We start from the raw sequence: 13,725 nt of genomic DNA, 5'->3' as shown, positions 1-13,725 counted from the left end.
TTCTGATTATTTGACTGTGCCTGCCAGTCTGTGTTAATGAAACTTGTCAAGGAGCCCAGGTTGGAGAGGCGAGCATGTCACAAACACTGAATGTTGTGCCCCAGACGTTGCCAGTGAAATGCTGCTTCTTCTAGCAGGAATGGTTGGTTCTCTGAACGCTGGGAAATGAAAGGGGTGAAAGGACCGGAAGGACACGCGATGCAAGTCCCGCAGTTGCAACGGAAAGTTGCAGGCAGGCAGGGAGTGGTTGGTAGAACTGGAAGAGCAGAGTGGGGAATAGCGATGAGATGACTCTGAGCTTTTCCCCAGTTCCGATGCAAGATCATTAAGCTGAAGCATTAACTCAGCAGGCCAGGCAGCATCTTTGGAAGAAAGTACAGTCCTGCCAAAGGGTTTTGGCCTGATATGTCGACTGTACTTTTTTCCATAGATGCTGCCTGGGTGTGTGTGTGTGTGTGTGTGTGTGTGTGTGTGTGTGTGTGTGTGTGTGTGTGTGTGTGTGTGTGTGTGTGTGTGTGTGTGTGTGTGTGTGTGTGTGTGTGTGTGTGTGTGTGTGTGTGTGTGTGTGTGTGTGTGTGTGTGTTTGTGTTGGTTGACCTGGATTTCCAGCATCTCCAGATTTTCTCATTTGTGAAACATTAACTCTGCGGTTCTTTCTGACCCGCTCAGCATTTTGAATATTTTCTTCTGTCTGCAGGACTCCTTCCCAGTTCCTCTGCAGCTGAAAAAACAACACTCATTCAAGTGTTAATCAGGATCCTTGTGCAGATATTCCCATTAACAGTCAGAGTTTAGCCCAAGCTCTCTCCTCCTCTTCGGTTCTGTGGGAGAGTGCTGTCTGTGGCCTGTGGCGTTGTTCTAGGTACATCAGCGACCTTGGCCATAGGTGTTGGAGGCAACCAGGTTCACAGAACCCCTTCTGCTGATTTAAATTAAAGAGCAAATAACTGCTGGTGATGGAAATATGAAATATAAACTGAAAAAAACTGTCAGCATCCACAAGTCAGGCAGCAGCTGTGGGGAGAGAAGTATTAGAACACAGAGAAGTCTGAAAATACAGTCTATAGGTAACAGAGAAGTTTTTGGAGTGGGGGCAAGGGGAGATGTGTGTGACAGAGCAGGAGCAAGCAGGTGAAGGAGGGAGTAAGTACAGCATACGGAAAGACACGCCGACCATCCCTCTGCCTCCACAGACGCTGTCTGATCTGCTGAGCATTCTCCATGCGTTGCCCTGGACTTCCAGCCTCTGCAGAATCTCTTATGCTTATGATCCAGCAGTTTGTAATTTGTTTTTTTTTAAATACTTTATCTAATTTGGAAAAAGAATGCTTGGAAAATCTGCCCATCGCTTTCCCAATTCTGACAGATCACGTGTTGGAGGACCTCACCCTTCGGTGTCTTTCCCCTTACGAAACTAATGCATTCAGTGATTGGAAGGAATGGCTGTCATTCAAAGTTGATTCGTGCTTTTACAGGCTGCAAATTCGTTCGCCACGCCAGAGGACGCCGCCAGCGTGGTGTTTGATTGGGTCCGATCGCTGTCAATTATATGATGGGGCGTCAGGCCTATCTTAAGTGCCGCGGATGTTGGCGATTTTCAGGCAGGTGAGTCCGGCGGTGCCTGGCTTTTGATCGGCGGTCCCAGGCCAGAGCTGTACGGCAAGATCACGAGTTGGTGGGAACGAACTAACTTTTCCTTCTCGTTCACTTCTGTGGGACGGTCATTAACCTGAAATGCGCGGAGCTTTTCCCTCATGCATTTGCTGTCTGACTTACCACTACGCTCTCTGTAACACACACTCACCTCACACTCACTCACTTATACACACACACACACTCACTCACTCACACACCTCACACTCACCTCTCACACACTCTCTCTCACTCTCTCTCTCTCTCTCTCTCTCTCTCTCTCTCTCTCACTCTGTCACACTCTCTGTCTCACTCACACACACACTCACCGCACACACACTCTGTCACACTCTCACACTCTCTCTCTCACTCTCTGTCTCACTCTCTGTCACTCACCGCACACACACACTCACCGCACACACTCTCTCACACTGTCACACACACACACACACACTGCTGGAGGAACTCAGCAGGCCTGGCAGCATCTATGGAAACAGGAACAGTCGCTATATCGGGCCAAAACCCTTCCATAGATGCTGCCTGGCCTGCCGAGTTCCTCCAGCATTTTGTGTGTGTTGCTCGGATTTCCAGCATGTGTTTTTTTTTTACTTCGCTCTCTGTACTCAGTTCTGATTTTGGGGCATCTGAGTTACTGTTAAATGACTCATTCCACAGTGTCATGCTCCCTTCCTCCTCCCTCAGTTTATGCCTCAAGTACAGCAGCTCTGCTCCTTCATTATGCCTTCTCTAAGGTGCTGAACTGTGGGGAAGAGTTTCAACGAGAATGTCTTATCAGCAGCCTGGATCACAGGGGCAGGAGAGTGAAGAGGCAAATGAAAATGAACATGGGGGGGGGGGGGTGGAAGTTGGCAAGTTCTGTCTCTTTTTCTTTTTGTGGGGGGTGGGGAGTTGATGTCTTTCAACAACCCCCATGGTCTTCCTGGCAATCTGGAGAAGACAGATATCAGAATTGTATACAGTACACACACTTTGACAATGAGATGAACCTTTGAAAGTGGTGGAAAATAAAGGGGATGTGGGAATAAGAATCGGTTTTATTATCACTGATACATATTGTGAAATTTGTTTTCTGTCTGCACGAGACATTGAAAGTTGCAAACCATCTGAAGGAGGAATGGTGAGGTTGTGTGATGGCTTCATGAAATCTGACGGCAGAGAGGAAGAAGCTGTTCCTGTACCCCCTCCCTGGCAATAGGAATGTAAAGGGGGCACGTCACAGATGGTAATGGCAGATGCCAGTTTCTTCAGGCATTGACCTTTGAGGATATCCTCGATGGGGATGTGGTGGGGGGGGTTTGAGGGTTGTGTCCGTGATGGAACTGGCTGAGTAGGCAGAAAGTGATTCAGAGTTAAGTTTTTTAAAAAATTGTAAAATGACAAAGAGAATAAAGGCCGTTTATCTGAATGCTTTTGTAAAGAAAGAGATGATTTGCGGTCTCGTTGTCGGTTCTGATAAAGGGTCCTTAATCTTAATTGTTCACTATTTCTCTTCACACGGATGTTGCCTGGCCTGCCGAGAAATTCCGGCAATTTGCATGTTTAGATTAGAAGCATAAAGAAGTTTGGGTGGTATTGTTAACAAGGAAGGTCGGGGAAGGTTTAGAGGGATATGGGACAAACATGTTCAAATGGGACTGACTCTGGTAGAGTCATAGAAAGCTACAACAGGCCTTTTGGCCCATCTAGTCCATGCTGAGCTATTTAAACGGTCTGCTCCCATCGACTTGCACCGGCACCATCCAACAGACAATGTGGTCAGTACGGATTTTGGGCTGAATGGCCTTTTTGGGTCAGCATGGTGCTGAGTACTGATACGGTGGCAGTGAATTGTGTTTGGAGATCGTTAGGGGGTTAATAAGGAATAGAAGGCATAAGAAGACATGGGTGGAATTGCTCTACAGACACGAAATGTTGCCTTTCCAAATGGAAACGGTGAGCTATTAAAGGTGTGTAGTAGGGAAACTCCAATTATCCTGGCTGATTTTATTCTGGACATTGGTTGAATCGAACTAGTGCTGGATACTTGGAAGAGAAATTTGTGGAATTGTTTCTTCGAGCAGTAAGTTGTAGAGCCCTCGCAGAAGCAGGGTGTTTTAGGTTTGGTTGTATATAATAAGGTAAGATGAAATAGACCTTGTAATCAAGGGGTCGGGTCGGCAGGTCAAGCAGCGTTTATGGGAGGAAAAGAATTGTCAGTGTTTTGGGTTGAAACCAGTGAAATCATGACCCCAAACGTCAACAATTCCTTTCCCCTCAGTGAGGTTGCTCAGCCTGCTGAGTTCCTCCGGCGGATCGTTCATTGCTCCAGATTCCAGCATCCTTGTTGTAATCGAAACCTTGTGAAGAGTAGCGATCACAACGTGATAGAGCGCAAAGATTCGGAGATTCATTTATTATCAAAGTGTGCTTGCGGTATACAACCCTGAAATTTGTCTTCCCGATGGGCAGTCACGAAACAAGGTAGAACTAACCTGATCAAAGAACCGCCCCCCCCCCCCCGTGCAAAAGAAGTGTAAAACGGCAACAAAAAAAGAGCAAATACACAGAATATAAGACATAAAAGATACAGTTCAAGGGTGAAAATCCCAAGGGTAGCTGAGTTGGGAATTGGGGAATGGTTAATGTATTGTAACTTCCTAATATAGTTCACTAGCATACAAGTGGAATGAAATTATTTTTTTTCTCTATAATTTATTGATGTTTGCATTTTTTTTTCTTTAAATAGGTTTATATGAATCCTTTCCTGGTCTCTGTGAAGGAAATACGTTTACTTTCAAAGTGGTTTTCGAGTACTGCCATGCGTGGTAAGTCCTGACTCTGGCAGTGAGTGAGCATTTGGCTCCTTCCCCTGTGTAAAGCAGCAGCAGAAACTGTGTTGTGAGGCAGAGACGTGCACGCAGTCTCTCAGAGCCTTCCTCGTGTCAGTGCCATTGAATATTGAGAGCACAGTTCTCTCTCCGTGTACCTGAGGTGGCCTCCAGCTGGCAGTTCTGGGTTTTTTTTGTAATTTTTTAATTGTTCATCATCAAACAGACATTTCCATAAGATGTATTTCAGACGTTGTGTACACACACACACACACACACACACACACACACACACACACACACACACACACACACACACACACACACACACACACACACACACACACACACACACACACACACACACACACACACACACACAGAGTCATATATGTCACAAATCTCCACATAATATTTATCTGAGGTATACACTTACAGAAAAGAGAGGAAAGAAAGAACAAGCGAAAGGAGAAAACTATGTACAAGTAGGGAGTGATCTTTTTTTTTACAACATATTCATTGATTTGTGAGAATAAAATCTGGCCTATGAGGTGTTAAGTAGTGTTACGAACCCCGTAACTGGGTCACTTACCAGCAAAGATAGAGAGGTCCGTTGAAGTCTGATGGTACTATTTTTAACAGTATTAATTGATAAAAATACACAAAAATAATATCAATGCAAACATACAGATAATATACGTCGTCAATACTAAATCTAAAAGTGCGGGTATCATAATAAGAAATAGCTCTATCGTTGTCTAGGGGATAATGTATTGTCCGATGGAAATATAAAAGTCACTCAGTTCATTCAGGCTTCAGCCTTTGGGGACCGCTGGGTTTTCAATTGTTGGAGAGAGAGAGAAAGAGGTTTTGAGAATAGTAACTTGCCAGCTTTCCTTTATCCGCTCTTGATCCGCATTCGTCCTTTAGCGAGGCCGTTCCATGGAAGACTTGTCATCCGGGCAAGGATGGACACACACACAAGCCTCCACTGGTCTCATACATTTCTCCTGGTGTGTCTAAAGGGGTTGTTCCCCAGACCCTCTTTTATCCTTACTCACGGGGTCTCAGATGCCAATCAGGTTGGGATGATGCAATCCCTCAACCAGCCCACTCTGGTCATTCCCTGAGGGCTTCAATGAATAGTACAGTACTCAATACACAATTCCGTCTCCAAGAGACAATGGCCATTATCCGTGGCTTTGTATCGCTGAGGCCAGGACACACATTCCAAACCCTTGTGGATTCTGCGTGTGTCTCTCTCATTTCCTGGGTTCCAGACCCGAATTAATAGTGATCTTACGATTCTCAAAAAGGAGGGGGCTACTTTGTACCCTTCGGCCCCTCAGAGTTGTGGCACAGTCGTAACAGTAGTTAAACCATTTTTCCCAGTATGAATCAAATTGTTGCAACTTATGATTAACAGATGCTGTTATTTTCTCCATTTTGTAAATGTCCATTGTAATTTCCATCCATGCATTTAAGGTTGGGCTCTCCTGTGACAACCATTTCCTAGTAAGAGTCTTTTTACCAGCCACCAACAGTATATTCATTAAATATTTATCTCTTTTCAACCCTTCTTGAGGTATATATCCAAAATATATGGTCTTACTCTCTAATGGTATTTCACATTTAAAGATGTCTTGTAGGGCATTGTGTATCCCCCTCCAATAGTCTTTGATAACAGGGCAGTCCCAGAAAATATGATAATGGTTTGCATTTTGATTTCCATAATTTCTCCAGCAAACAGGAAGGTTACTACCATAATGGGATTTCTGAGAGGATGTAATAAAATATCGAGTTTTTCCATCCAAGCTCCCTCCATTTCGGTGAACTGTTACACTTCCGGCTGGCGGTTTTGTGTCCGGAGGTTTTGGTCACGTCTCCTGAGAATGGCAGCAGCTGTGGGCATGTTTGTACCAGACCGCATTCTGGGATCATTGCTATTTCCACAGTGCTAAACCATAGAAGAGCAGTCCCATTGGCCCGTGATGTCAAATCACACATGAAGTCCAATTAAACTAAATCCCTTCTTCCTGCTTGTGATCCATATCCTTCCATTCCATGCATATTCATAAGCCGCTATTGTGTCTGCCCCCTTAACCACCTTTGGCAGCCTGTTTTAAGCATTCACCATTCTGCATGTGTTTTTTTTAAAAACAAAAGCTTTCTGCACATCTTTAAATTTTCTCCATTTGCCATGAAGTGCGTGTTTCCTTCAATGGGTTGCTTCAATGCAACTAGTTCCAAGAGACTCGCTTCGATCACAGGCAGGCCTGACGACACTTCCGTTCCTCCCTCGCAGGTTTGTGCCGTGAGCTGTGGATTCCAGTTCCCTGGGGCCACGTTGCGGCCAAAGCCTGGGGGAGCCCCGATGGGCGGCCTGTGCTATGCCTGCACGGCTGGGCAGATAATGCAAACTCTTTCGATCGGCTCATCCCTCTGCTCCCGGACGGTGAGTATTCGACCGAGTTTCACCTCACCTTGTTCCCTAGTCCTTTAGATGATCGTTACTTTTATAATCAGCATTGAAGTGGAACATTGGACTCCAAAGCGAGGAGGTGATAATTCAGATATTCAGAGGTTTGGTGGGACCCCATTTGGAAGAACTGTTTGCTTTCAGGTACCACAGCTCAGGAAGTGTGTATCTGCCTTTGACAGGTGCAGCGCTGCTTTAACAGAACAATTTGAGAGGAAAAATGTTAAGCCATGATGGCAAGTTGTAGAGACAAGGTTTGTGTTACATGCCAATGTGTAATGGATCTTGCCCTCAAGATTTGTGTCTTTAATCTCAATTGTTGTTCTCCTACGCGCTTTGTGGCGCATCGGGTGCCAACCTTGCCACTTCTTTAGCATTTTTGTCTTTTTTTGGGTCGATTTTGTTACAAGGCTAAGTTGCCAGCTCAACGCTCAACGGCACGGATGGAAAGCACACAAGGAGCTGGCCAGATTCTAACCTGGAGCCACTTGCCTCGAAGTCCAGAGTGGATTCCTCTAAGCCGGCCAGCCTAATCTCACTACTGGTTCCAGTAAATCTGATTTGGACAGTCAATGCATTCAGTAGAGAATTCAATAGGGACTTGGTGAGAAGCCCTTTTTTTTCAGCAGTGGCATCTAAGACCATAACCTTAAAACCTCCTGAGTTTGACTTGGTAAATGTTATTTCAACAAGATAGGACGCTGAGGTCACATGTGCTGTGGAACGGCAGAATGCCAGCTGCTGAGGTGGTGAACTTTACTTCATCTGGAAGGTGCCAAAGGAGTATAAGAAAAATCCTACTTGGAATTAAATTGCACAAGAAGTGACCAAACAGCTTGTAGTGGCCATACCAACTCTGGAAGAGCTGTTCAGTTAATCATAACTCTTACCCCTTTCCTTTGCAATTGCCTATTCAATCTCTGCTAGAAGTTGCAACTCAAAATATTTCTCATCTTCCTTTTTCACAGTGCATTCCAGACCATAACACATTAAAAAGAAATCTCTTCCCTCTGGTTCTTTTCTCCTTCTATAGGATACAGATGCTGCAGCCAAGGGAGAGCAATTCTCCTTATTAACTCTCTGCACAGCTTTGTAATTTTGAATGACTCCTGTTAAATTCCTCTTCTCCAGCAAGAGCAATTCCAGCTCTGGTCTTATTCATAATAACAGAAGCTCACCCCAATTTCATTCCTGCTAATCTCCCATAGTATTCTCTACCCGGTCAGTAGGTTGTAAAGGTTTAACACAACTAAGTTTTGTCTTCTTGACTTGCGCAAAAATTTATTAGCTTGAAGTGTTAACTCTGTCCTCTCTTCACCTAATTTATTTTGCCTCTGAATGCGGCTATTGTTTGGTTCACCCTGGGTTACCAGCTTTGTCTGACAAAGCAAGTGGATGGTTCCACAGAGTTGATGCCCACTGACTGCTCTTTCCTCTTTCAGATTTCCAGTATGTGGTGCCGGACTTTCCAGGGCATGGGATCTCATCGCACCGGCCCCCTGGTATACCGTACTACATAACCGAATACATCTTAGATGTGCGGAGGATAACAGAGAGTAGGTTTCACTCCTGTGATTGGGGGAGGAACAAGTTGGCAGCAACAAATGGTCCCAAGCTTTCCAAGCCTGTGAAATTTAAGAGCTACCAAACCCACAGTTGCTTCCCATCCTTGCATTAGAATGGAATTTCTTTTGATATTTAATCCAGTGAAGTCATAGTGTAAAACGAAGAATTGAGAATCAGGGTTATCGTCACTGACGTAAGTCATAAAATTTGTGGTTTTGTGGCAGCAGTACAGGCATAACAAATCACTGGAGTTACAGTAAGTAAGTACTGCAAAAGGATTGCCATTTAGTGTTCGTGAGTTCATGGACCATTCAGAAATCTGATAGCAGAGGGGCATTAACTGTTACTAAACATTGACTGTGGGTCATGTACCTGCTCCCTGATGCTAGCAGTAAGAGGACACGTCACGAGTGGTAAGGGTCCTTTATGATGGACGCGGCCTTCTTGCAACACCGCTCTTTGAAGGTGTCCGTAATGCTAGGGACGCTGGTGCCCCTAAACGAGCTGGCTGAGTCTGAAACCCTGTGGAGTCCTTTGCGATCCTGTGCAGTGGAGCCTCCATACCAGACAGTGACGTAACCAGTCAGCATCCTCTCCGTGGTACGTCTGTAGAAGTCTCCTCAAATTCCTAAAGAGTATAGCTGCTGGCGAGCCCTCGTTATGATTGCGCCAATAAGTTGGGCCCAGGATAGGTCCTCTGAGATGTTGAAGCCCAGGAACTTGGAACTGCTCACCCTTTCCACTGCTGCCCCCTCGATAAGGATTAATGCATGTTGTCCCAACTTCCCCTTCCAGAAGTCTACAGTCAGTTCTTTGGTCTTGCTGGCATTGAATGCAAGGTTGATATTGGAGCATAGAAGTTTGATCATTTTACTGCAGAGAAAGTGTTTGCTTTGATCATCCAACCTGACCAGTTATCCCCATCAGTGTAACACACACAAAATGTTGGAGGAACTCAGTAGGTCAGGCAGCATCTAGGGAAAAGCGTACAGTCGACGTTTTGGGCCAAGACCTTTTTTTTCTCTTTTTTTTCCCCCTCCAGTCCTGCTGAAGGGTCTTGGCCTGAAATGTCGACTACTCAGAAAGTCAGGCACAGCTGGGGTGCACGCTATTGCCCATGGCTGGACTTTGGGGGTTGTAGAAAGTGGGAGGAGCCAAAGAAGACATTGTTGAGTGTGGAGACCAGTTGCGCCTGACAAAGGTAGAGGAGGGGAACTGGTTAGGCCTGTTGTTGAAAAAGAAGTGGAGAGCTTTAAGGCCTCCTTGATGGTGGGGTAGAAGTTAAAGGGGTCGGACATCCATAGTGAAAATGAGGATATCAGTGTCAGGGAACTGGAAGATGTTGAAGAAATCGAGAGCATGTGAAGTGTCACAGATGTAGGTAGGAAGGGACTGAAACAAGGGGGATAAATTGGAGTACAGGTATGAGGACATGAGTTCAGTGGAGCAGGAGCAAGCAGAAGCAGTGGCCTACCCAGACAGTCGGGTTTTGTGGATCTTGGGGAGGAGGTAGAAACGAACAGTGCAAGGTAAGAGAATTGAGGTCGGTGGCAGTGGATGGGAAATCTTCAAAGTTGATGAGGTTGGTGATGCAGGAGACAATGGGCTAACATTCCTGAATGTGGTCCCATTCAGGGGATAAGTAAGAGGAAGTGTGTCGAGGGTTGCTGCTTGGCCTCAGTGAGATAGCGGTCTTCCAGAGGTAGAATCCTATACTAACCTGAAGTTGAATTGTAGGTTAATCCCGTTAGTATTCTTCCCAAAGTTTCCATCAACCTCCCCTAGATCCTACTACTCCCTACACATGAGGGACCATTAACGGTGGCCAATCAGACTACAACCCTTCGTGTCTTTAGGATGAGAGAATAAACCAGAGCGCCAGGAGGAAACTTGCGCAGTCACAGGGAGAAAATACAGAGTCCTCACAGATGGCACTGGAGGCCAGGATCAAACCTGGGTCTCTGGTGCTGGGAGTGTTGTGTATCTGAGAGCAGGAAGAGTGTAGGTGGAGAAGGAATCCCTATTCCCGATGCCCACCAGGGGTATGAGGGTGAGTGTGGGGCCTGCTGATGGTCGCTGCGAGATTGTTCAAAGTGGCCAGTAAAAGATGCTGAGTGGTGTCCGAGAAGTCTGGTTTCCTATTTGCATGTGATTAATTGTCAGGCCTGTCTTATCATTAACCACGCTGATTTACCAGAACGGTGTATGTGAAAGTTTCATCTTGCGGATAGTACTCCCGTTCACAGCTACACCTGAGGAACATGTTCATTCATTATCTGCAGTGGCCGGATGTCATGGGCAGCCGTGGTCTTTCCATGACCATGATTGTCATTGGCATATTTTTCTACAGAAATAGTTTGCCACTGCTGCCTTCTGGGCAGTGTCCTCAGGACGGGTGACCCCGCCCATTACCTATGCTCTTCAGAGATTATCTGCCTGGCATCAATAATCATATAACTAGGGCCTTTGATATGTCACTGGCTGCTCATACGACCATTCCCGCCTGCTCCCGTGGCTTTACGTGACCCTGATCGGGGGCTAAGAGGGGCTACACCTGGGCGAGGGGTGACCAGCAGGCTAACGGAGGGAAGGAGTGCCTTCCACCTCCTTTGGTAGAGATGTTTCTCCACCCTGCCCCCACCAGCTTGAGAAACTTGACAGGTACAAAACCCTGTGATCAGCAGGTTTGAGAATCCCCAGCATTTTCTGCTCTTGCCTCAGGTTTCCAGCATCTCCAGATGCTTGGTTGGTTTCAGACAGCACGTGGTTGGGTGTGGGGTTGATCTGTGCTCCCTGGTGGTGTCACTGATCTCAGAGCAAGTAGGTTGGTGATCAGCAAGTGCATAGCTGTGGACGCTGGATTTGGACACGATATGTTTGAATCAAGTGCTGGGTGAAGCTTGTCCGCTTTGATAAGATTGTGGAGAATGACAAGAACTGTGCATTGGGGTACAACAGACCAGGAAGTACTGGAAATGAATGGCAGGCTAGAGGTGCATCCCTTCCAAAGGAGGTATAAGGGTGCTCCTTTCCCTCCGCTAGCCTGCAGGTCACCCTTGGGCAAGGTGTGGCAGCCCCAATCAGGGTCGTGTGAAGCCATGAGAGCAGATGGTGGTGCATATCACGAGTCCTGGTTATGCAAACATGGACGTCAGGCAAAGAATCAAGAGTATTGATGATGGCTGGGGTCACCCGTCTTGTAAAGTCACTGCCCCGAAGAGGGCAATAGCAAACCACTAGGCAAAAGTAGGCAAAAGCAATAGAGAAATTTTCCAAAAACAATCATGGTCATGAGATCATGATCGCCTAAGTCATACAACATGGCAGATAATGATGATGATGCTGGAAATATTCAGCAGGTCAGGTAGCAACTGTGAGGAAAGAACCATGCTTAACTTTTAATCAGTTCCCATTCTTATTGGTTGGGCCATCTACCCAGTAACCTAGAGTAAACAGACCTGCAATTAATTTTTCATTAATTTTGGTAGTGTTAAGTGTTTTACAGCTATTGTGGTGCATCTGCAATTGGTTTTCTTTCTTCAAGCATGTTAGAACCATAGAACATTACAGCACAGAAACAGGCCTTTTGGCCCTTCTTGGCTGTGCCGAACCATTTTTCTGCCTAGTCCCACTGACATGCACCTGGACCATATCCCTCCATACACCTCTCATCCATGTACCTGTCCAAGTTTTTCTTAAGAAGGTTGAAAGTGAGCCTGCATTCACCACTTCAACTGGCAGCTCATTCCAGACTCCCACCACTCTGTGTGAAGAAGCCCCCCCTCATGTTCCCTTTAAGGTTTTCCCCCTTAACCCATGTCCTCTGGGTTTTTTTCTCCCCTAGCCTCAGTGGAAAAAGCCTGCTTGTATTCACTCTATCTATACCCATCATAATTTTATATACCTCTATCAAGTCTCCCCTCATTCTTCTGTGCTCCAGGGAATAAAGTCCTAACCTATTCAACCTTTCTCTGTAACTCAGTTTCTCAAGTCCCAGCAACATCCTTGTAAACCTCTGAACTCTTTCAACCTTATTAATATCCTTCCTGTAATTCGGTGACCAAAACTGCACACAATACTCCAAATTCGGCCACACCAATGCCTTATACAATCTCACCATAACATTACAACTCTTAAACTCAATACTTTGATTTATAAAGGCCAATGTACCAAAAGCTCTCTTTACTACCCTATCTACCTGTGATGCCACTTTTAGGGAATTTTGTATCTGTATTCCTAGATCCCTCTGTTCTACTGCACTCTTCAGTGTCCTACCATTTACCTTGTATGTTCTACCTTGATTTTTCCTTCCAAAGTGCAATACCTCACACTTGTCTGTATTAAACTCCATCCGCCATTTGTCAGCCCATTTTTCCAGCTGGTCCAGATCCCCCTGCAAGCTTTGAAAACCTTCCTCACTGTCCATTACACCTCCAATCTCTGTATCATCAGCAAATTTGCTGATCCAATTTACCACATTATCATCCAGATCATTGATATAAATGACAAATAACAATGGACCCAGCACTGATCCCTGTGGCACACCACTAGTCACAGGCCTCCATTCAGAGTAGCAATCCTCCACTATCACTCTCTGACTTCTCCCATTGAGCCAATGTCTAATCCAAATGTTGAAGAGATATTGTTGGGTGATTCAGAATAGTTGGTTTTAGAGAGGAACTTTAGCACACAGAAGATCCTCCTGACATTGCTGCCTTCATTATTGTAGGCGATGGGGATGGAGGGGAAGGTAAGGAACACAGCACTGTGATCTCACCCTCCAGTTAACTATTCTGCACGATTGAGCACTGACACTCACTCATCAAATTCACTGAAAAGAAGTTTGATTTGCATTCCTTGGGTTTTTCCCAGGTCAGCATCTGCAGAAGAGGCCGAAAACTGAGGAGAAATAATTTTTTTTAAAAGTCCGCTGAGATGTTAGAAGTTTTAACCACTATTCATTGAAGGTGAGGGGGGTGAAAGTTTAAAAAGCTAAAGGAACTCAGACAGCAGCTGTGGAGGGAAATGTGGTCTTGGTTTAGTTTAGAGGTACAGCACAGTGACACAGTTCCAGCCAGCAAGCTCACGTTGCCCAGTTACCCCTCTGTGACCTGATCAATTAACCCATACAACTGGAGCACCCAGAGCAAACCCATGTGATCACAAAGGGAATGTAGAGTCCTTATAGACGGTGACGGAATTGGATTCTGGTTGCTGGCG

The 13,725-nt window shown here is 45.6% G+C and overlaps 1 protein-coding gene across 4 annotated transcripts in view; it reads left to right on the top strand.

Annotated features, from left to right (window-relative positions):
• Positions 1–1,490: 1,490 nt before the first annotated feature.
• The window catches only part of serhl (serine hydrolase like), a 37,949-nt gene continuing 25,714 nt past the window's right edge, over positions 1,491–13,725 (top strand). The window contains exons 1-4 of one of the 4 annotated variants that reach the window (XM_073033910.1): positions 1,491–1,605; positions 4,379–4,457; positions 6,766–6,915; positions 8,382–8,441. In XM_073033910.1, coding sequence (XP_072890011.1) covers positions 1,585–1,605; positions 4,379–4,457; positions 6,766–6,915; positions 8,382–8,441 — 310 coding nt within the window. In that variant the 5' untranslated portion in view covers positions 1,491–1,584. Of the gene's footprint in view, positions 1,606–2,630; positions 2,876–4,378; positions 4,458–6,765; positions 6,916–8,381; positions 8,496–13,725 lie in introns of those variants that run through there. The other 3 variants (XM_073033907.1, XM_073033909.1, XM_073033908.1) reach the window with 3 other exon arrangements.

The sequence above is a fragment of the Hemitrygon akajei genome, chromosome 31 (genome assembly GCF_048418815.1).
Source record: "Hemitrygon akajei chromosome 31, sHemAka1.3, whole genome shotgun sequence".
NCBI lineage: Eukaryota > Metazoa > Chordata > Chondrichthyes > Myliobatiformes > Dasyatidae > Hemitrygon > Hemitrygon akajei.
Note: the sequence above shows the minus strand (reverse complement) of the source record. Positions and strands in the feature narration are given on the sequence as shown.